The sequence below is a fragment of the Hemitrygon akajei genome, chromosome 11, assembly GCF_048418815.1.
Source record: "Hemitrygon akajei chromosome 11, sHemAka1.3, whole genome shotgun sequence".
Taxonomy (NCBI): domain Eukaryota; kingdom Metazoa; phylum Chordata; class Chondrichthyes; order Myliobatiformes; family Dasyatidae; genus Hemitrygon; species Hemitrygon akajei.
Window position 1 is genome coordinate 110,622,152 of NC_133134.1, and position 21,801 is coordinate 110,643,952.

General features: G+C 43.3%; 1 protein-coding gene across 1 annotated transcript in view; it reads left to right on the top strand.

The window, feature by feature from the left end:
- The window catches only part of nelfcd (negative elongation factor complex member C/D), a 95,628-nt gene that overhangs the window by 55,598 nt on the left and 18,229 nt on the right, over nt 1–21,801 (top strand). The window contains exons 10-11 of the mRNA XM_073061506.1: nt 19,518–19,657; nt 20,330–20,444. Of these exons, the coding sequence (XP_072917607.1) occupies nt 19,518–19,657; nt 20,330–20,444 (255 nt within the window). The remainder of the gene's footprint in view (nt 1–19,517; nt 19,658–20,329; nt 20,445–21,801) is intronic.

The window sequence follows — 21,801 nt, forward strand, 5'->3', positions numbered from 1 at the left end:
GTCCACATCCGAAATGCAGAAAAATCTGGGGAACATTTCCGGGCCAGCAGCAGACCTTTCTCTCTCTGGTACAGGGTGATCAAAGACGGGCAGCTGGCGCTCACCCTCCACTCTCACCTTGATGTTTCAATCTCCCTTGTCACTTTAGTCAATGAACAACGGAAGCTTTAATCAGTGAAATGGAGTCGAGCAACAGCTTGCACCCCTTCCTGCTACTTTCCTGTCATGAAGTTCATGCAAACTGTCTCTGTCTCCTGGAATCCTCTTGGAGACTGCAGAGCGCTGAAACACCCAAACGATCTCCAAGCTTCCGCAATCTTATATCTTTGAGTTTGAAGCTCCAGCCTCAAAAATTTAAGTTTTGTAGAATGCTTTTTGTGGGAATAGGTGCAGTATTGGTGGCTTAGCAATCAATTGGAACCTGTGCCAAACCTAGGGTACATTGGAAGATTACTATCTTTGCAGCCACTTTTAAGAGCCTTGACTTTTCTACCCTGAGTCCTGTTAGTTTGCCTGCGACTTTTTTTCTACTGATAGTGATTGTTTTTACTTTCTTCTCACTTTTGCCTCTGGATCTTTTGCTATTTCTGGGATGCTTTTAGTTTAATAATAATTCACACAGCTAAACACAGAAGCTGAAGAGAAGCATGGTTGCCTCTACTATATTAATGAAAACGAGAGAGAAAACCTGTTCACAATTTAACTTTAAGGTATTTGAAACCAGTCATTGTGTGGGAGACATTCCCATTCTGTCTCATTGAAGCTGAGCATGGGAAGACAATAGATGAATGTTCATTTTACTTGGTGGTCATTAAAAACTCCAGGAGATGTTAATCCATCTCCTGTATTAACACATTGTTGAAGTCATGCCACTGCTACTTAATGTGCAGTTTAGAATGTTCTGTTTCGTCACTTAACTTTCAGGCAAGCCCCCAGCGATTGTGATTATTACTAAACTGACCCACACTGAAACGATAACTGGGAGATAGGAAGGACTTTTGTTCAGTACAGCAGATCTTCAGGAGAGAATCCAGTTCTCCTCTCTTGATACTCATACTTTTTGGACACAAACAGTTTCACTGGCTTTAATTGCCACCTTTTAAACATTTTGAATACAGACAGGTAACTTCATAGAATAACATTTTTGCAATGGTGGCATCCAAATTAGCTGAACACTTGAACTAGTTGCCGGCCTGAAAGTACAAACTCCAGACACGCAAAAAAAACCTGTCTTGATAGAGTGATGAGGGATGGCTGTCTGAATTGAATTGAATTGACTTTATTACTTACATCTTTCTCATACGTGAGGAGTTAAAACTCTGTATGTTATGTCTCCGTCTAAATGTGCAATTTAGAGTAATTTGTAATAAATAGTATGTACAGCAGGATCGTCAACATAGCGCAGAAATACAATTGTATCAGTGTGAATTAATGGCCTGGTGGAAGAAGCTGTCTCAGAACCTGTTAGTCCTGGCTTTTGTGCTGCGGTATTGTTTCCCGGATGGTAACAGCTGGGACAGTTTGTGGTTGGGGGTGACTTGGGTCCCCCATGATCCTTCGGGCCCTTTTTACACACCTGTCTTTGTAAATGTCTGAATAGTGGGAAGTTTGCATCTACAGATGTGCTGGGCTGTCCGCACCACTCTCTGCAGAGTCCTGCGATTGAGGGAAGTACAGTTCCCATACCAGGCAGTGATGCAGCCAGTCAGGATGCTCTCAATTGTGCTCCTGTAGAAAGTCCTTAGGATTTGGGGACCCATACCAAACTTCTTCAACTGCCTGAGGTGAAAGAGGCGCTGTTGTGCTTTTTTCACCACACAGCCGATACAACTTAGATATGGCAAGGTTATTTCCCATGGTAGGGGAGTCTAGGACAAGAGGGCATGACTTCAGGATTGATGGATGTCCATTTAGAACAGAGATGCGGAGAAATTACTTTAGTGAGAAGGTGGTTAATCTGTGGAATTTGTTGCCACAAAGCGGCTGTGGAGGCCAAGTCATGGGTGCATTTAAGTAAGAGATAGGTGCTTGATTAGCCAGGGCATCAAAGGGTATGGGGAGAGGCAGGGGAGTGGGGATGACTGGAAGAATTGGATCAGTCCATGATTGAATGGCGGAGCAGACTCGATGGGCCGAATGGCCTGCTTCTGTTCCTATATCTTGTAGTATTATATACAGACCATGTATTAAGTGACGAAACAGACCAGTCTTGAACTGTGCATTAAGTGGCAGGGATTTGTCTTTAACAATGTGTTAACAGAGGAGATGATCACTTAATGCCTTCCCTGATCTCATCCTGGAGTTCTTAATGAGCATCGATTAACATTAACATTCATGTCTTGTCTTCCCCTGAGGAGTTTCAATGGGATGGAATGAGAATGTACCACACCCAATGACAGGATCTAGTAGTTGAAGTAAAAACGTGAACAGGTTTTATTTCCTGAGGACTGGAATTAATTTTAATTAATATCTGCTATCCACAATTTCATAACTCCAGAGTAATCCCTAACAATTTCCAGGACTGACATCAAGATTGGTAGTTGAATGCTGAATGTTTGGAAAAGATATATGGCAGTGCTATGAGGGTATTACCGGGTAATTATAGATAACAAAATGTAATTAGAAAAAAAAAGGGACTCAGCTATAATCAGAATCAAAATCAGGCTTATTATCGCCTGCATGCATCGTGAAATTTGTTAACTTAGCAGCAGCAGTTCAATGCAATACATAGAAACATAGAAAATAGGTGCAGGAGTAGGCCCTTCGGCCCTTCGAGCCTGCACCGCCATTCAGTATGATCATGGCTGATCATCCAACTAAGAACCCTGTACCTGCTTTCTCTCCATACCCCCTGATCCCTTTAGCTACAAGGGCCATATCTAACTTCCTCTTAAATATAGCCAATGAACCGGCCTCAACTGTTTCCTGTGGCAGAGAATTCCACAGATTCACCACTCTCTGTGTGAAGAAGTTTTTCCTCATCTCGGTCCTAAAAGGCTTCCCCTTTATCCTTAAACTGTGACCCCTCGTTCTGGACTTCCCCAACATCGGAAACAGTCCTCCTGCATCTAGCCTGTCTAATCCCTTTAGAATTTTATATGTTTCAATAAGATCCCCCCTCAATCTTCTAAATTCCAGTGAGTATAAGCCTAGTCGATCCAGTCTTTCTTCATATGAAAGTCCTGCCATCCCAGGAATCAATCTGGTGAACCTTCTCTGTACTCCCTCTATGGCAAGAATGTCTTTCCTCAGATTAGGGACCAAACCTGCACACAATATTCTAGGTGTGGTCTCACCAAGGCCTTGTACAACTGCAGTAGAATCTCCCTGCTCCTGTACTCAAATCCTTTTGCTATGAATGCCAACATACCATTTACCTTTTTCACCGTCTGCTGTACCTGCATGCCCACCTTCAATGACTGGTGTACAATGACACCCAGGTCTCGTTGCATCTCCCCTTTTCCTAATCGGCCACCGTTCAGATAATAATCTGTTTTCCTGTTCTTGCAACCAAAGTGGATAACCACACATTTATCCACATTAAATTGCATCTGCCATGAATTTGCCCACTCACCTAATCTATCCAAGTCACCCTGCATCCTCTTAGCATCCTCCTCACAGCTAACACCGCCACCCAGCTTCGTGTCATCTGCAAACTTGGAGATACTGCATTTAATTCCCTCGTCTAAATCATTAATATATATTGTAAACAACTGGGGTCCAAGCACAGAGCCTTGTGGTACCCCACTAGTCACTGCCTGCCATTCTGAAAAGGTCCCGTTTGCTCCCACTCTTTGCTTCCTGTCTGCCAACCAATTCTCTATCCACATCAATACCATACCCCCAATACCATGTGCTTTAAGTTTGCACACTAATCTCCTGTGTGGGACCTTACCAAAAGCCTTTTGAAAATCTAAATATACCACATCCACTGGCTCTCCCCTATCCACTCTACTAGTTACATCTTCAAAAAATTCTATAAGATTCGTCAGACATGAGTTTCCTTTCACAAATCCATGCTGACTTTGTCCGATGATTTCACCTCTTTCCAAATGTGTTGTTATCACATCTTTGACAACCAACTCTAGCATTTTCCCCACCACCGATGTCAGACTAACCGGTCTATAATTCCCCGGTTTCTCTCTCCCTCCTTTTTTAAAAAGTGGGGTTACATTAGCCACCCTCCAATCCTCAGGAACTAATCCAGAATCTAAGGAGTTTTGAAAAATTATCACTAATGCATCCACTATATCTTGGGCTACTTCCTTAAGCACTCTGGGATGCAGACCATCTGGCCCTGGGGATTTATCTGCCTTTAATCCCTTCAATTTACCTAACACCACTTCCCTACTAACATGTATTTCCCTCAGTTCCTCCATCTCACTAGACCCTCGGTCCCTTACTATTTCCGGAAGATTATTTATGTCCTCCTTAGTGAAGACAGAACCAAAGTAGTTATTCAATTGGTCTGCCATGTCTTTGTTCCCTATGATCAATTCACCTGTTTCTGACTGTAAAGGGCCTACATTTGTCTTGACCAATCTTTTTCTTTTCACGTATCTATAAAAGCTTTTACAGTCAGTTTTTATGTTCCCTGCCAGCTTTCTCTCATAATCCTTTTTCCCTTTCCTAATTAAGCCCTTTGTCCTCCTCTGCTGGTCTCTGAATTTCTCCCAGTCCTCAGGTGTGCCGCTTTTTTTTGCTAATTTATATGTTTCTTCTTTGGACTTGATACTATCCCTAATTTCCCTTGTCAGCCACAGGTGCACTACCATCCCTGGTTTATTCTTTTGCCAAACTGGGATGAACAATTGTTGTAGTTCATCCATGCGATCTTTAAATGCTTGCCATTGCATATCCACCGTCAACCCTTTAAGTATCATTTGCCAGTCTATCTTAGCTAATTCATGTCTCATACCTTCAAAGTTACCCTTCTTTAAGCTCAGAACTTTTGTTTCTGAATTAACTATGTCACTCTCCATCTTAATGAAGAATTCCAGCATATTATGGTCACTCTTACCCAAGTGACCATAATATAGAAAAAGAAGAAAAGTAAAATAATAATAGATAAATAAGGAAATCAATTATGGTATACGTATATTGAATAGATTAAAATTGTGCAAAAACAATATGTATATAAAAAAAGTGAGGTAAGGAAGACAAAATTATGTAGTTATAGGAAAGACGTTGGCAAGGTGGAGAGGATGCAGATGAGGCTTGTGAGAATGCTACCTAGACTCTAGGGCCTGTGATACGGGGAGAGATTGGCCTCGTTGGATCTTTTTTCCATTGAAGCACAGGAGAATTAGGGAATGAGGGCTGACCGCATGCGGGGTTTGGACTAGTTGGGTGGTCATATTCTTTCCAGGGTTGGAGAACACAAAACTGGAAGGCCTAGATACAAGGTACGATTTAAAAGCGAGCAGAAAAGTAACTTCTTTACATGGAGGTAGTGGGTACCTGGACTGGGCTGTTAATGGAAGTGTTCAAGATGGATTCATTTGCAGCATTTATGATGCATTTGAATAGGTTCATGGAGGGAGGAGCTTGGAGGGTTCTGGGCCGAACATGGGTAACTGAGGCTACGTCCACACTACACCGGATAAATCCGTAACCAAAGTTTTTTCTTTTCGTTTTTACCCTCCGTCCACACTAAAATGGCGTTTTCGTCCCCCGAAACCAGAGTTTTTCAGAAACGCTTTCCAGGGTGGGTATTTTTGAAAACGCTGCTCGGGCTGATCAGTGTGGACAGGGTAACCGGAGACTTCTGAAAACGCTGTCAGACGGCAGCGCGCCATTTCATTGTTTTCTTGAACGCAACCTAACAATTTCAGAACAGCTGGCAATGAAACTGACGCCAGAAGAGTTAGAAATGTACTCACCAAATACTTTGACCCATAACTTACTGAATAAATAAGTATACTCACTTTGCCCAGTTTTGTGTCCTTGTTCATATGAAGGTGGTTTACCTATTTATGCAAGTACTTCTTTGACAATAGATGTGTAACAGCCTAATGCAATATTGTATGAAAATACAAGATAACACTGATGCTGACATGTTTTATACATTTAACAAGGTGCTTTATTAATGCAACAGAGTTAGTCAGTTTTTCAATGTTCGTTGTCAGCCGGGTCATATAGTCTGTGAACTCCGTCGGTTGCTGCCGTACGCTCCAGTATTTGTTTTTTTTTAGTTTTAAGTTCTCCTGCGTGAGAGCCAACAGCTGTCCATCGTTTTAAGTTTTTCTAGTCTATAACTACACAAACGCGCACGTTTACGGCGAGATTTGACACTAACCATGTCGCTTGTTCTCAGTAGATGTGTCCTGTGCATGCACAGTAGGAGGAGATGCGCCAAAATCTCTGTTTCAATGTAGACAGAGATATTCTTAAAAACGCATGGTGTGGGCGCCTATCGTTTTTACGCGAAACCGGCGTTTTCAAAATTATCTGGTCTAGTGTGGATGTAGCCTGAGACTAGGAGGGGAGGTGGTTTGTTAAGGTTGTCATAGCCAGGGGGTGGGGGATGTATTGGGGATGAGCTCCCACTACCTATTAAATGCTCCCAATGGTGAGTGTCTCCTATAGCCTTTGACAAACAAGTCCAGCCCCTGGCCTTCACATATGCCTTGGCTACTAATCCGGGGGAACCATTTCTGCTGATAGGAGAAGGAGAAAGGGCAAAGGTCCCTTAAAACCAGTCACTCCAGGAAGATGGGGCTCATCGGCCATGTTTGGCAGCTCATTCAGATCTCAGCCTCTGTGGTCTTGTGGCTATACCCACTCACGGGGAAGGTTCAGGAGGAAACCCTGAGGAAAAGTCTGGAGCTGGAACTGGAGTTCCTAAGCCTGTCCTACGTTGGCCGGCAACTCCTGCAACGTCACTGGAGCAAAACTGTATTGGCCTCTGCCATTCCTTTGGATTCGTCAGCTGTATGGAGAGGAGGAGCCTGCTGCACGAGCACAGCTTATTCTCCATATCATACTGCCCTGGCTTGGCTATCGGTAACTTAGACAGCTAGGATGCAACATCCGTCATCGACCCCGACCAACAGAGGGTTTCATCTCAGGAAGGTGCTGTGTTGGCATGGACTAGTTGGGCTGAAGAATCTCTTTCCGTGTTGTACCAATCTATGACTATAAGATAGAATTTGCATCAATAGGGATAGCAGAATTCAGAATAAGTTGTAACAACTTCAAAGATAAAGTGTAGTGCAGGCAGACAATAAGGTGCAAGGTCATTGTGAAGAAGATTGTGAGGTCATGAATCTAGGGGATTGTTCAATAGTCTTATAACAGCAGGATAGGAGCTGTCCTTGAGCATGGTGGTACAGGTTGTCAGTCTTCTGTATCTTTTGCCCAATGGGCGGGGAGTGGAGCGGTGAGAATGAGAATGTTTTGATTAGTTTGGCTGCTTAACCGAGACAATGAGAGGTATAGACAGAGTTTGTGGAGGAAAGGCTAATATCCGTGTTGTTCTGTGCCCGCATCTCTCTGCAATTTCTGCATAATAAAAGACCTATCAACTATTGAGTTTATAACTGCCTAAATGTAAAAGAGACTTGGAGAGTAACAGTTATGGAACTGAGTGAAGAAGATAGGATAATAACTACTCAGAATTTCAAGTATATTAATGAGAAGTAGCGGTTAAAGGAGAAGTGTACGGAGTTCTGATGTATATAGGGCTCTTTTCCAGACTAATACTGGAAAAGGCACAAGAAAGGAGGCATGGCTGTTGGGTCTAGAAATGGGGATAAACTGGAGCAGATAAGAGAAGTAAGGGATCATGAAGATAACAGTGAGGAGAATGAGAAGAATGGAAGTATAATGCAGGGGCATTGAATTTGAGGACAGAGAATAGAAGTTGAGAACATAATATTGGCAATCGACAATAGTGAAGATTTAAGGCACCATTCAACGGAACAAAAATATATTCCAGGGGACAAACTAAAGGCTCCATACATGAATAAAGCCATGTGAGCAATTAATGATGGAAAATAGGGCATAGCCCAAGAGTGTTGAGGTGAGAGGATAGAAAGAGAGAGAACTCTTAAAGAAATAGGATGACAGTGCAAACTATAAAATTGAATTTATTAAGGAATATTAACCACATAGTAAAGGTTGAGGTGTGAATAAAGATAGATAATTAATATCATAGAAAATAAAATAGAGATGTTATAAGTATTTCATCTTTATTTTGCTTCAAGGAGTTGGGACAAGTGCATGAATTGAAATAGAATAAGTTAAATGTACTTAAAATAAATAGGGGATGCAATAAATTACCTGATTAAGTTCAAAGAGTATAAAGCTCTTGTCAAATTGGATTGTGTTCATAGTTTTAAGAGACACTAGGGGAAAGATAGCACAGGTATCATTACACATACTTGGTAATTGATTAGAAAAAATGTGCTATAGAACTGGTATTTAGCTAACATTTATTTAAAAAGTGGGAAAGAACATCTGCTGAGCATTATTGACTAGTCAATTTGGCACCTACCACACATATAGCCATACTGACTATTCTGAATCAATCCCTGTCTGTCCAAATACTCCTATGTCCAGTCTCTTGAAATACCTTCCAGTAACTTTCCCACTACTGTTGTCAGGCTCATTGGCCTATAATTTCCTGGTTTATTCATGGAACCTTTCTTGAACAGAAGAACAAAATTAGCCATCCTCCAATCCTCTGGTACCTCACCTGTTGCTAAGGATGATTTAAATATCTCTGCTAGGGCTTCTCCAATTTCTGTTCTTGCCTCCCACAGGGTCTGAGGGAACACCTCAAAGTATTCAAATTAAATGTTACTATCAGAGTACATGTATGTAAGCACATACAACCCTGAGATTCTTTCTCCTGCGGGCATACTTAGCAAATCTATAGAACTGTAACTGTAAACAAGAGCAATGAAAGATCAAGAAGAGCATAGAAGACAACAAACTGTGCAAATGCAAATATACTTAAATGGTAATAAATAATGAGAAGATGAAATAACAAAATAAGGAGTCCTTAAAGTGAGGGCATTGGTTATGGAAATATCTCAATGGATGGGCAAGTGAGTGTAGTAATCCCTTTTGTTCAAGGGCCTGATGTTTGAGGGGTAGTAATTTTTTTTGAACCTGGTGGTGCGAGCCCTGAGGCTCTTGTACCGTCCACCTGGTGGCAGCAGTGAGAAAAGAGCGTGGCCCTGGTGGTGAGGGTTTTTGATGATGGATGCTGCTTTCCTGCGTCAGCGTTTCATGTCAATGTGCTCAGTGTTTGGGAGGGCTTTACTGTGATGTGCTGTGCTGAATCCACTCCCTTTTTTTGTAGCATTTTCTGTTCAAAGGTATTGGTGTTCCCATACCAGGCCGTGATGCAGCCAGTCAATAGTTTCCACTACACGTCTATAGAAGTTTGTCAAAGTTTTTGATGGCATGCTGAATCTCCGCAGACTTGTAAGGAAGTAGAGGCACTGTCGTGCTTTCTTTGCAATTACATTTATATGATGGGTCCTATGAGATAGTGACACACAGAAACTTAGTTACTGACCCTCCAATGAGGACTGGATCGTGGACCTCTGGTTTCGCTCTCCTGAAGTTTACAATCAGTTCCTTGGTCTTGCTGACATTGCTGAGAGCTGCTGTTGTGACACCACTCAGGAAAAACTTTCAGTCTCCCTCCTGTATGCTGATTCATCACCACCTTTGATGCAGCCCACAGTGGTGTCATCAGCAAACTTGAATATGGTGTTGGAGCTGTACTTAGAGGTGTGGAGTGAGTAGAGCAGGGGGCTAAGCACACAGCCCCGTGGTGCACCTGCAGTTGGAGATTGTGAAGATGTTTCTGCCCATCTGAACTGACTGGGGTGTGCAAGTGAGGAAATCCAGAATCCCATTGTACAAGGGGGTAATGAGTCCCAGGTCTTGGAGTTTACTGAATTTTGAGGGGAAGGTGGTAGTAAATGCTGAGCTGTAATCGGTAAAGAGCATCCTGATGTATGCATCTTTGCTGCCCAGATGTTCCAGGCCCTGGAACAGCAAACACCTCCTCCTCTGTAATCTGTACAGGGTCCATGAGCTCGCTGCTGCTTTGCATCACTTCTGTAGACTGTGTGTCCCTCTCCAGAGTAAGTACCGATCCCACTCATCTCTTTCGATTACTATGCTGATCCTCCGGATGACCAATTTTATCCCTTGCATCCTTTTGCTCTTAATATATCTGTAGAAGCCTTTAGGATCCTCCTTCACCTTGTCTACCAGAGCAACCTCATGCCTTCTTTCAGATCTGAGTCCTTTCTTAAGTGTTCTCTTGCCATTTATTATTCTCCTCAAATACTTCATTTGTTCCTACCTGCCTATACCTGCTGTGCAGCTTTTCTTTTCTTAACCAGGGCCGTAATATCTCTCGAAAACCAGCATGCTCTAAACCTGCTATCCTTACCTTTTATTCTGACAGGCATGTACAAGCTTTGTACTCTGAACATTTTGCTTTTGAAGGCGTCCCACTTTCCAAGTACACCTTTGTCAGAAAACAGCCTGTTCTAATCCACACTTGCCAGATCCTTTCTGATACCATCAAAATTGGCAATTCTCCAATTTAGAAATTCAACCCGAGGACCAGTCCTATCCTTTTCCATAATTACCTTGAAACAAATGGCATTATGAACAATAGATGTAAAGCGTTCCTTAAACAAGCTTCTGTCGCCTGCCCTTTCTCATTCCCTAACAACAGATCAAGTAACACACACTCTCTCATTGGGATTTCTTTGTACTAACTGTACTCCATCTAGTTATGGGCATCCCAGTCACTATGTGGAAAGTTAAAATCACCTACTATAACAGCCTTATGTTTCTTACAACAGTCTGTGATCTCTCTACAAGTTTGTTCCTCTAAATCCCACGGACTGTTGGGTAGTCTGTAATATAGCCCCATCAGTGTGGTCATACCTTTCGTATTCCTCAGTTCCACCCATAAAGTTCTCCAGTCTATCCTGACTGAGCACTGCTGTGATATTTCCCTGACTAGTAACACCACCCCTCCCACCTTATCACGTCTAAAAACCCCGGAATATTCAGCTGCCAGTCCTGACCCGCCTGCACCCAGGTATCACTAATGGCTGCAATATTGTCATTCCATGTGTTGATCCATGCCCTGAGCTCATCTGCCGTTCCTACAATACTCCTTGCACTGAAGTATAGGCAGCTCAGAACATTAGTCGCACTATGCTCAAACTTTTGATTCCCAACTTTATCTGAGGTCCTAACGACGTTTGTCTCCACAATCACTCTACTATCTGTTCTGGCATTCCAGTTCAAACCTCCCCTGTGCAATACTAGCAAACCTTAGATATTAGCCCCCCTCCAGTTTAGGTGCAAATCATCCCTTCTGTACACGTCCCAATGAAGAGAGCCCAGTGATCCAAAACCCTGAAGCCCTTGCTCCTATATCAGCTCCTTAGCCCTGTGTTAAACTGTATGATTTTTCTAGTTCTGGCCTCACTAGCACATGACATGGGTACAATCCTGAGATCACAACCCTGGAGGCCCTGTCCTTTAACTTAGCACCTAACTTCTGGTTTAAGATGGTGCTGGTGAAGCCCAGGGACTTCTTGGCAGCGGCAAACAGAACAAAGAAAATTACTGGTTACTTTATTAATCTGGTAAATGTTTGATCACTGTAATCAATAGCCTGCAACTTCTCTGTCGGAGCTGAGCTTTCGAAGCGCCTGTACAGGCTGGCATTTTTGCGGTGTGCACTGAAGTCCGGAAAGTGCAGGACGGTTGTGGCAGCTTGACCCAGCCATGAGAGTGGGGAATAACCCAACATTTGGCCATTGCTGCAGCGGACTTGGAGGCAATTTAATGTGATAGAGCCAACATGAGGTGAGTGGAGGCGGAACTCAGCCCGAGAGTGAGGACAGACCTGAGGTTTGACTGATTTGAGTGCCAGGCCAAATTGGAAAGGTTGGGTTGTGAGGCAGCAGGGCCAGGGACTGAGAGCACATTGAACTGGCAGGATGATTTAAGCGCTAGGCCAGATTAAAAAGGTCAGAGTGTTGAGCCCAGACATGAAGGATAGCCCAATTCAGCTTGCTGCTCCTCGAGGTTTGTTCGTATCTGTCCTGAACTGAAGCTGTGGCCTACAACCAGCATGCTCCTGAATCAGCTGTGGTTGGCTTCATGGCTGTGGGTTTTGAGTGCTAGTTGCTTACTTTTATTGTTTGTATGATTTGTTTATTTTTCTCTACACATTGGGTGTTTGATAGTCTTTTTTTTAACAGATTCTATTGGTTACTTTCTTTTGCAGCTGCCAGTAAGGAGACAAACCTCAAGGTTGTATTTGGAAATGATACTAAATGTACTTTGAACTCCCTGAACTCGCTTTGCAGGACCTCGTTTCTCTTCCTACCCATGTCATTGGAAACTACATGGACCACAACGTGTGGCTGCTTATCCTCCTATTTAGGAATGCTGAGGACTCTATTTGAGACATCCCAGACCCTGAAACCTGGGACACAACATAGCATCCTCGTCCACAGAACCTCTGTTCTATTCCCCTAACTAATGAATCCCTCATTACCACTGCTTGCCTCTTCTCCCCCCTACCCTGCTGAGCCACAGACCCAGACTCAGTGCTAGTAACCTGACCACTGTGACTTTCCTCAGCTGGGTCATCCCCCCAGCAGTATCCAAAGTGATATTCGTGGCGTTGAGGGGGATGGCCACAGGAGTACTCTGCACTGGCTGTTTAACCCCTTTCACCCTCCTGACTGTTAGCCAGGTTCCTGTGTGCTGCACCTTGGGTGTAACTATCTCTCTACATGTCCTGTCTGTCACACCCTCTCAGCCTCCTGAATAGTTCAGGGTTCATCCAATTCCAGCTGCAACTCCTTAACACGGTCTGTTCGAAGCTGCAACTGGGTGCACTTCTTGCAAGTGAAGTGATCAGAGGCACTGGAGTTCTCTCCCTGCTGTCCCTCATCCTGCAAGAGGAGCATTTCACTATCCTACCTGGCATCCCTACTGCTCTAACTGTGCAATTATAAAAAGGAAACAATAAATAAATCTTAAAAAGATCTACCTAGAGCTTTTTGCCTTCTCTCACTCAAGTCTTTCTCCTTGCCGTAACCTTGAAGAGCTAAAGCCCCAAAATCCCCGGTCTAACACTGTCCCTCCAACAATGGCCCTCCGCTTGCCCCTGCCACATTTTAATTTGCATTTGCCAATGAATCCTGATCTCTGATCAGCTGCAGTTCAAACGCCAAAACTCATGTGAAGCCCTGCTTTTTAATGCACACTCTCAGACCTGACTGAGGCAGTCAGTCAATCAGCCAGTCACTCACTCTCTCTCTCTCCCTCCCTCCCTCTCCCTCTCTCCCTCCCTCTCTCTCTCTCTCCCGTATGTAGAATCCAACTAGAAGTACGGGACCTGATTTTGGAAAATGAGTCAGGCTAGGTGGCAAACCTGACTGTGGGTGAACATTTTGGGAATAGTGACCACAACACGTTAGTTATGAGTAAGAATAAAACTGGATCTTCAAAGACGGTAAATTACAGCAGGATGAGAGCGTAATTAAGGAGCACTGATTGGGAGCAATTATTGCTGTCGGACAATCCAGGCCTGACATGCGAGAGTTGTTTAAAGATATGGTCAGAGTTTAAGATCGGCATGTTCCAGTAAGGGACGTGATGAGTTAAGGGAACCCTGGATGACCCAAGAGCTCCTAAATTTAGTCAAGATGGAAAATGAAGCATAGAAAAAAGGTTTAAAATGAGATTGGGCATGTGTAGTGTAAAGATAGTGGAAGGGTGCTGCAGCACAATTAGGAAGGCCAAAGGCATTTTATATCAGAATCTGGTTTAATATCACTATATATGTGGTGAAGTTTGTTGTTTTGCAGCAGCAGTACATTGCAATACATAATAATAATGAAAATAAATTGCAATAACGTGTGTGTGTGTGTGTGTGTGCGTGCATGCGTAGTGTTCATCAATTCATTGTCCATTCAGAAACTAATCCTGAAATATTGAGTGGGTGTCTTCAGGTTCCTGTACTACTTCCTTGATGGTAGCAATGAGAAGAGGGCATGTGATGGGTGTTGGGGTCCTTAATGATGATACCACCTTTTTGAGGCAACGCCTTTTGAAAGTGTCCTAGATGCGGGGGGTGGGGGGGGGTGGGGTGCGGGGGCTAGTACCCTTTGAAGGAGCTGACTGAGTTTACAAATTTCTGCAGCTTTTTACGATCCTATGCAGTGGCCCATCCCTATCAGACGGTGGGTGATGGAGCCAGTTAGAATGCTCTCCACGATACATCCATAGAAATTTGTGAGTGGCTTTGGTGACATAACAATTCTCAAATTCTTAATGAAATATAGCTGTTGTTATGCTGTGTTAGACCCAGGATAGATCCTCACAGATGTTGACATCCAGAAGCTTGAAATTTCTCACCCTTTCCAATTCTGATTTCTCGATGAGGACTAGTGTGTGTTCCCCCGACTTCCACTTCCTGAAGTCCACAGTCAGTTCCTTGGTGTTACTGATGTTGAATGCAAGGTCATTGCTGTGACATCTCTCAACAAGCTGGCCTACCTTGCTCCTTTATGCTTCCTCGTTACCATCTGAAATTCGACTAACAATAGCTGTATTGTCAGCAAATTTACAGGTGACGTTTGAGCTGTGCCTAGCCACACAATCGTGAATGAGGTGATTCTATTTCCAAACTGCGCAGACTGTGATCTCCTGGAGAGGAAGTCAAGGATCCAGTTACTGAGGCCCTGGTTTTGGAGCTTGTTGATTAGAAGTGCGGGTGTGATGGTGTTGAACGCTGAGCTGTAATCAGTAAACAGTAGCCTGACGTAGATACGAGGAAATCTGCAGATGCTGGAAATTCAAGCAACACACACAAAATGCTGGTGGAATGCAGCAGGCCAGGCAGCATCTATAGGGAGAAGGGTCTCGGCCTGAAACGTCGACAGTGCTTCTCCCTAGCCTGCCATGTTCCACCAGCATTTTGTGTGTGTTGCCTGACGTAGATATTGTTGTTGTCTAGGTGATCCAAGGCCAGTGAGATTGCATCTTGCTGTTGACCTATTGTAGGCTTAGGCAGGAGTTGATTCTGGCCACGACCAACCTCTCAAAGCACTTAAAGAACCTCTTACCCCTTTTCACCTATGTCATTGGTGCCAATGTGCACCACGACCTCTGGCTGCTCACCCATTCTCTTGGGATTCTACTGCAGCTGAGACATCCTGGACCCTAGCAACTGGGAGGCAACTCTCCATCCAGGCTTCGCTTTGGTGACCTCAGAATCAGCTCTCCATCCCCCTAACTATGGAGTCTACTATCACCTTTCCTCCGCCTGACTTTACTCTTCCCTGCTGAGCCTCAGAGCCAGCCATAGTGCCACTGGCCTGTCTGCTGCTGCTGTTCAAACTGTCTGTAAGGAACTCACTCCACAGTGTCCCACTCCGCTCACAAGTCCTGACGGGCCCTACTCACTTTATAAAATTGGCGTGTAATGTGCACAAGATAATGACTCCACTCACTCCCAGATCTCCCGCTCTGTCCCTAGGGCCTGATGGCAAATATCCCAAAATATTGAAAGAAGCAAGTGAGGAGATTGCTGGGACTTTGACAAGTATTTTTGTGTCCTCACTAGTAACAGTCGAGGACCCAGAGGACTGGAGAGTAGAATGTTGTGCCATTTTTTCAAAAAAGTTACTGGGGATAATCCTGGTAATAATCAGCCAGTGAGCCTCATGGCTGTGGTCGGTACGCTGTTGGAGGAGATACTGAGGGATAGCATTATGTGCATTTAGAAAAGCTAAGGGGCAGTCAGCATGGCTTTGTGTGGGGCAGATCATGCAATCCAGACTTGAGTTTTTTGAGGAGGTGTCAAAGGTATTTGATGAGGGTAAGGCAGTGGAATTTTCTGTGACACACACAAAATGCTGGTGGAACGCAGCAGGCCAGGCAGCATCTATAGGGAGAAGCACTGTGGACATTTTGGGCCGAGACCCTTCATCCTGAAACGTCGACAGTGCTTCTCCCTATAGATGCTGCCTGGCCTGCTGTGTTCCACCAGCATTTTGTGTGTGTTGCTTCAATTTCCAGCATCTGCATATTTCCTCGTGTTGAAATTTTCTGTGGGAACTTTAGTAAGGCATTTGGCAGGGCCTCTCAAGGCAAGTTGATTCTGTAGATAAAGATACCAGGGATCCAGGTAGATTTCAAGCTTGGAATTGAAACAGGAGTCTGCCCATAGAAGACGGAGTAGGGGTAGAGAGCAGTTATTCTGGCTGGAGGGCCATAACCAGTAGAATACTGGATCTTTGTTGTTTAAATATCAATGATTTGGATGAAAATGTAGATGGGTGGATTGGCAAGTCTGCAGATGAGACCAAGATTGGTGAAGTTGTGGACGGTGTAAAGGACTCAGAGAATATCGTGGGAAATAGATCAGTTATGGATTTGGGCAGAGACTGTGGCAAATGGTGTTTAATCCAGGCAGGTGTGAGATCTAACACGTGTGGGAGGTCAAATGAAAGTAGAACATATGCGGTTAATAGTATCTTCCCTAATACCATTGAGTTACAGAGGGACCTTAGGATCCAGGTCCATATACGGTCGGCCCTCCTTATCCGCGGGTTCCGCATGTGCGGATTCAACCAACCGCGGATCGGGAAAACCCGGACGTTCTCTCTCCAGCACTTGTTGTTTGAGCATGTACAGACTTTTTTTTCTTGTCATTATTCCCTAAACACTACAGTATAACAACTATTTACATTGTATTTACTTTGTATTAGGTATTATAAGTAAGCCGGAACAGGTACATCCGGTATTATTTAGCGTCAGTTAGTCAAATGTTTGTCTTAGTATATAGTATATATTTTACCTTTCTATGCGTATAAAACACTTAAGAAACATATGTATATCAATAAATTAAACCACTGCGTTACTTAGTAATAATTGTAGCTTTCATCGGGGCAGGGCCTTTCTCACTTTACACTTCAAAATTGTTCCAGTCGTTGACCGAACGCTAATGCCTAACGCTTTCCCAGTGACCGATGGCGTTTCACCTCTTTCTGATCGCTTTATTATTTCCACTTTATTTTCAATCGTGATCGTTTTCCGTCAATGGAACAGAAACACCGCGGGTGGCGAGTCCCGAGCTCCACCGGGTCCTAAAGTCCACATGCACTGAGACAGGTTAAAAAAGGGACTTGAGCCTCCGTGTTTTTTGGTATCCATGGGTGGGGGGGGGCGGGTCCCGGAACCGATCCCCCGCAGATAAGGAGGGCCAACTGTATTACCGAAAGTGGCTATGCAAGTGGGTAAGGTGATAAAGAAGCCACATAGGTTGCTTGCCTTCATTGGTGATGAGCAGAAGAGTACAGCAGGCATGCTGCATCGTATAAAACTTTACTCAGGCCACACCTACAGTATTGTTTGCACTTCTGGTTGCCCCATTGTAGGAAGGATGTGGAGACCGTGGTGAGGTTGCAGAAGAGGTTCACCAAAGTGCTGCCTGAATTAGAGAGTATGAGGAATAAGGACAGCTGGACAAACTTGTGTTGTTCTGCTTAGAGTGCTGGATTCTGAAGAGAGATCTGTTAGCGATTTTTAAAATTATGGGATGCATAGGTAGGGTAGACAGAGAGAATCTGTTTCACAAGATAGAAATGTCAAATACCGGGAGTCATGCCTTTAATGAGAGAGGGCAGTTTACGGGCAATGTGAGGGGAAGTTTTTTTTACACAGTGACTGGTAGGTGCCTGGAATAGGTCACCGGGTTAATAGTGGGAGCAGGCAGTTAGGTGGAGTTTAAAAGCTTTTAGATAAACACGTGAATATGGGGAACGGAGGGATATGAACAATACACGGGAGGAGAGTGTTGAGCTATATAATATGCTCAGTGGAATTCAAGTCTAGAGACATTATCCTTAAGCTGTATCATGCGCTTGTGAGGCCACACCCTGAGTACTGTGTACAGTTTTGGTCTCCATATTTTGTGAGGGATGTGAAGGTACTAGAGAGAGTTCAAAGAAAGGCAACTAGACTCACTCCAGGTCTGCAGGGTGTGGGTTATCAAGAAAGATTGAAAGAATGAAAATCTTTTTAGCCTAAGTAGATGTAGAATGAGAGGAGACATGATAGAAGTGTTCAAAGTCATTAGGAATATAAATAAGATGGATCACAGCTGCTACTCAAAATTAATCCATCAACAAGGACACAGGGCCACAAATGGAGACTGGTTTAAGGGAGATTTCAGACTAACATCAGGAAGCACTTTACACAGCAAGTTGTTTACATGTGGAACAAGCTACCTAGTTGTGTCATTGAGAGTAGTACCTTAGAGACTTGCAAATTTAAACTCGATAGTTATTTCAACACACTATGTGAATAGGAATTTGGCAAGCTTTGTTGGGCTGAATGGCCTGTTCTTATCAAAACTTTCTAATGTTTTATAAATTAGCATCAAGTTAGATACAATATCATGGGCCAAATGGCATCTCCAGTGCTGTACTGTTCTATGATCTTGAACATTATAAAATCAAAGATAAAATGCCAGTCAGACCAAAACCTGCAGTTATTATAGAGTTTTGTTTGACTCACAGGGGTTTTCAACGTTAGTTCAGACAAATGATGTGGTCAAGCACATACATCTACCAGTCATAATTTCCTGTGGTCATTATTACCTTGTTGCTGGATAGCAATCTGAATAGAGATAAAAGCCAGTTTGGGACTCTCTGCAAAAATGGTTGAGCATCACTGATGTAATAGTGACAATGTATGGAGAATGTAATGCTCTTGACAATAAACTTGAACTTGGATAGTAGTTCCCTGTATAACTTTCATTTAATTGTGAACACAATTTGGAAGAAACTGCCTTTTCTGAATAATAAACAAGTTACTTATTGTAACATGCAACCTCTCCACCTGAATTGTTCCTTTCTTCCTATTTTGTTGAGCTATTATAGTTAATAATCCCATTCCTCCAAGTTCATGCAACACCCTCTCCCCACCCGCATGCATCCCATATTGAATTTATGATCTGTCGCATGAATCCTAACTCATTCTGTCCCCAATTTTTATATCCACCGAATTTCTTTCTACCTTTCTACATTCTGCATGCTTTCAAAACCCTTCAAAACTCTTATTGGTATCAGCTGACCACGACTTATCACACTGTTTTATTTAAAGGGAACTAATTTGTAAACTTATGAATGAAGACCTTTGTTATAAGGCAATCCTTAGAAGAGGATAAAAGAATCTAATCACTTGCATTTTGTATATTTATAAATTGTATTTAGCTCAACTCATTATATTAAAAAAGGTTGTTAATTGCAGATGGAAAATTGATTTAATGAAAATAACACCTAGACATTTATTAGTAATTCACTATCTTCTAATTGATGAGTACAGCAAGGTCGGTAATTAGCTACTTTGCAGCAAAACTGATATGTTTATCGGGAAAAAATTGAAAATATTTACTGGAATTATGGTTTGTTGAGAGATATTGTTTTATCTGACAGAACAAAAGATTTAACATCAACAAAGATGAGCTGAAATCCACCTCGAAGGCAATTGAGACTGTCCATAATCTGTGTTGCAATGAAAACAAAGGGGCTTCTGAGCTGATTGCTGAACTGGGCACCCTTTATCAGTGTATTCGGTGAGTATCACAGCGTGTGAGGGGTCCGTCAGCAAATTAAACCAAGGATTGCCTTTGGGTTTGATGCCTTTGATGGGTGAATGGGTAGTATCAAAGAGCATTGGGCCATCTATAGTTCTATTTGGTGTGTATGTAGGGATGCAGGATGCTCTATCTCAGTCAATGGACCAGTGTTCAATAAACTGTGTAGCTACTCTACTGAGAGTGTTTATGAAGACAGTGTGCAGGTGTTTCGCTTTTTGCCAAATCCATTCTTTGGAAGATCTGAACAGATGAAGGATCTCAATAGAAAAGATTGATTGTCCATTTCCTTCCACATATACTGCCTGATCTGCTGAACTCTGGCAGTTTGTCTATTTCTCCAGATTCCAGCATCTGTACTTTCTTGTGTCTCCCTCTGGCACATCATACCAAGAACTCAACACTCTTGCCACCCAGCTGGATTATGAAATTTTTGGAACTTTGGAGCAAACTTCTTCTACACATACCGAGTTCAGATGTTTGTACTTAGAAGGCTGGAACATCAAGGCCATGCTCTCAGATTCTCTTATAATTTCCAGGAGATGAAATTTAGCTCTCAGTGAAAGTTGTTCAAAAAGTCATTGTAACAAAAAAAAAGCAGGAGGGTTGCACGTACACATCATCTGATAACTGTTCCTTTCTGATTATTAGGTTCCCGGTGGTAGCAATGGGAGTGCTGAAATGGGTTGATTGGACGGTGTCAGAGCCCAGCTATTTTCAGCTGCAGACAGACCATACACCTGTTCACTTGGCCTTACTAGATGAGGTAACTGGAATACTGCTTCCATTTTTGGATGACTTGGGTTCACAATCTTCTATTATGTTATAACATCAGACCTACCTCTCTGGTGAAGCTGTGTTCCCAGCTTAACATCTGGGGCAGTCATTGTGGCTTGATTCACCCGAGGCAGTCGTTCCCTTATTATTCTTAATCTTGCTGCCTTGGCTGAGGGAGATGGAATCATTAGCAGGCTCTCTGCTTTTGCTTGACAGGCTTTTGGAGACTTTATGTGAATGGCAGCTGATCAGAATTATAGGCAAAATGGTTTCACATTGAAAAGCTCAAAATGTAAATATTCATATAAACTGCTGCACAAATTGCAGGTATTTCAAAAATGTTTTTTGTTATTGATTGTAAATGTCCGAAGTTTGAAGTACAGATCTGATTTTACTTTATCCATCTTTCATTAACCTTAGCACAGTGGTGGCATTTGCCTGTCGTGACTGAGGATTCAAGGCAGTGAGACGTTAATAGAACATAGAACATGACAGCACAGTACAGGCCCTTTGGCACACGATGTGCTGTCGACCTTTTAACCTAGACTGAAATCAATCTAACCCTTTCCTCCTACATAACCTCCATTTTATTAACATCCATGTGCCTATGTAAGAGTTTCTTAAATGCCCTTAATATCGTTCCATACACCCACCACTTTCTGTGTAAAGAACTGACCTCTGAAGGGCAAGAAGCAGATGCTAGAGAGTACCCCAGTGGTTGTCCCCATTAACAATAAGTTCTCCTGTTTGAGTACTGTTGGGGGAGACAGCCTACCTGGGTGAAGCAACAGTGTCCGTGCCTCTGGGACAGAGCCTGGCCCTGTGGCTCAGAAGGGTAGGGAAATGAAGAGGATGGCAGCAGTGATAGGGGACTCTATAGTTGGGGGGTCAGACAACGATTCTGTGGACGCAGGAAAGAAACTCGGATGGTAGTTTGCCTCCCAGGTGCCAGGGTCCGGGATGTTTCTGATCGTGCCCACGATATCTTGAAGTAGGAAGGAGAACAGCCAGAGATCGTGGTACGTATTGGTACCAATGACGTAGGTAGGAAAAGGGAGGAGGTCTTGAAAATAGACTATAGGAGTTAGGAAGGAAGTTGAGCAGCAGGACCTCAAAGGCAATTTTGAGATTACTGCCTGTGCCACGTGACAGTGAGTATAGGAATAGAATGAGGTGGAGGATAAATGCATGGCTGAGGGATTGGAGCAGTAGGCAGGGATTCAGATTTCCAGATATTTGGCAAACACGAGGAAATCTGCAGATGCTGGAAATTCAAACAACACACACAAATTGCTGGTGGAACACACCAGGCCAGGCAGCATCTATAAGGAGAAGCACTGTCGACG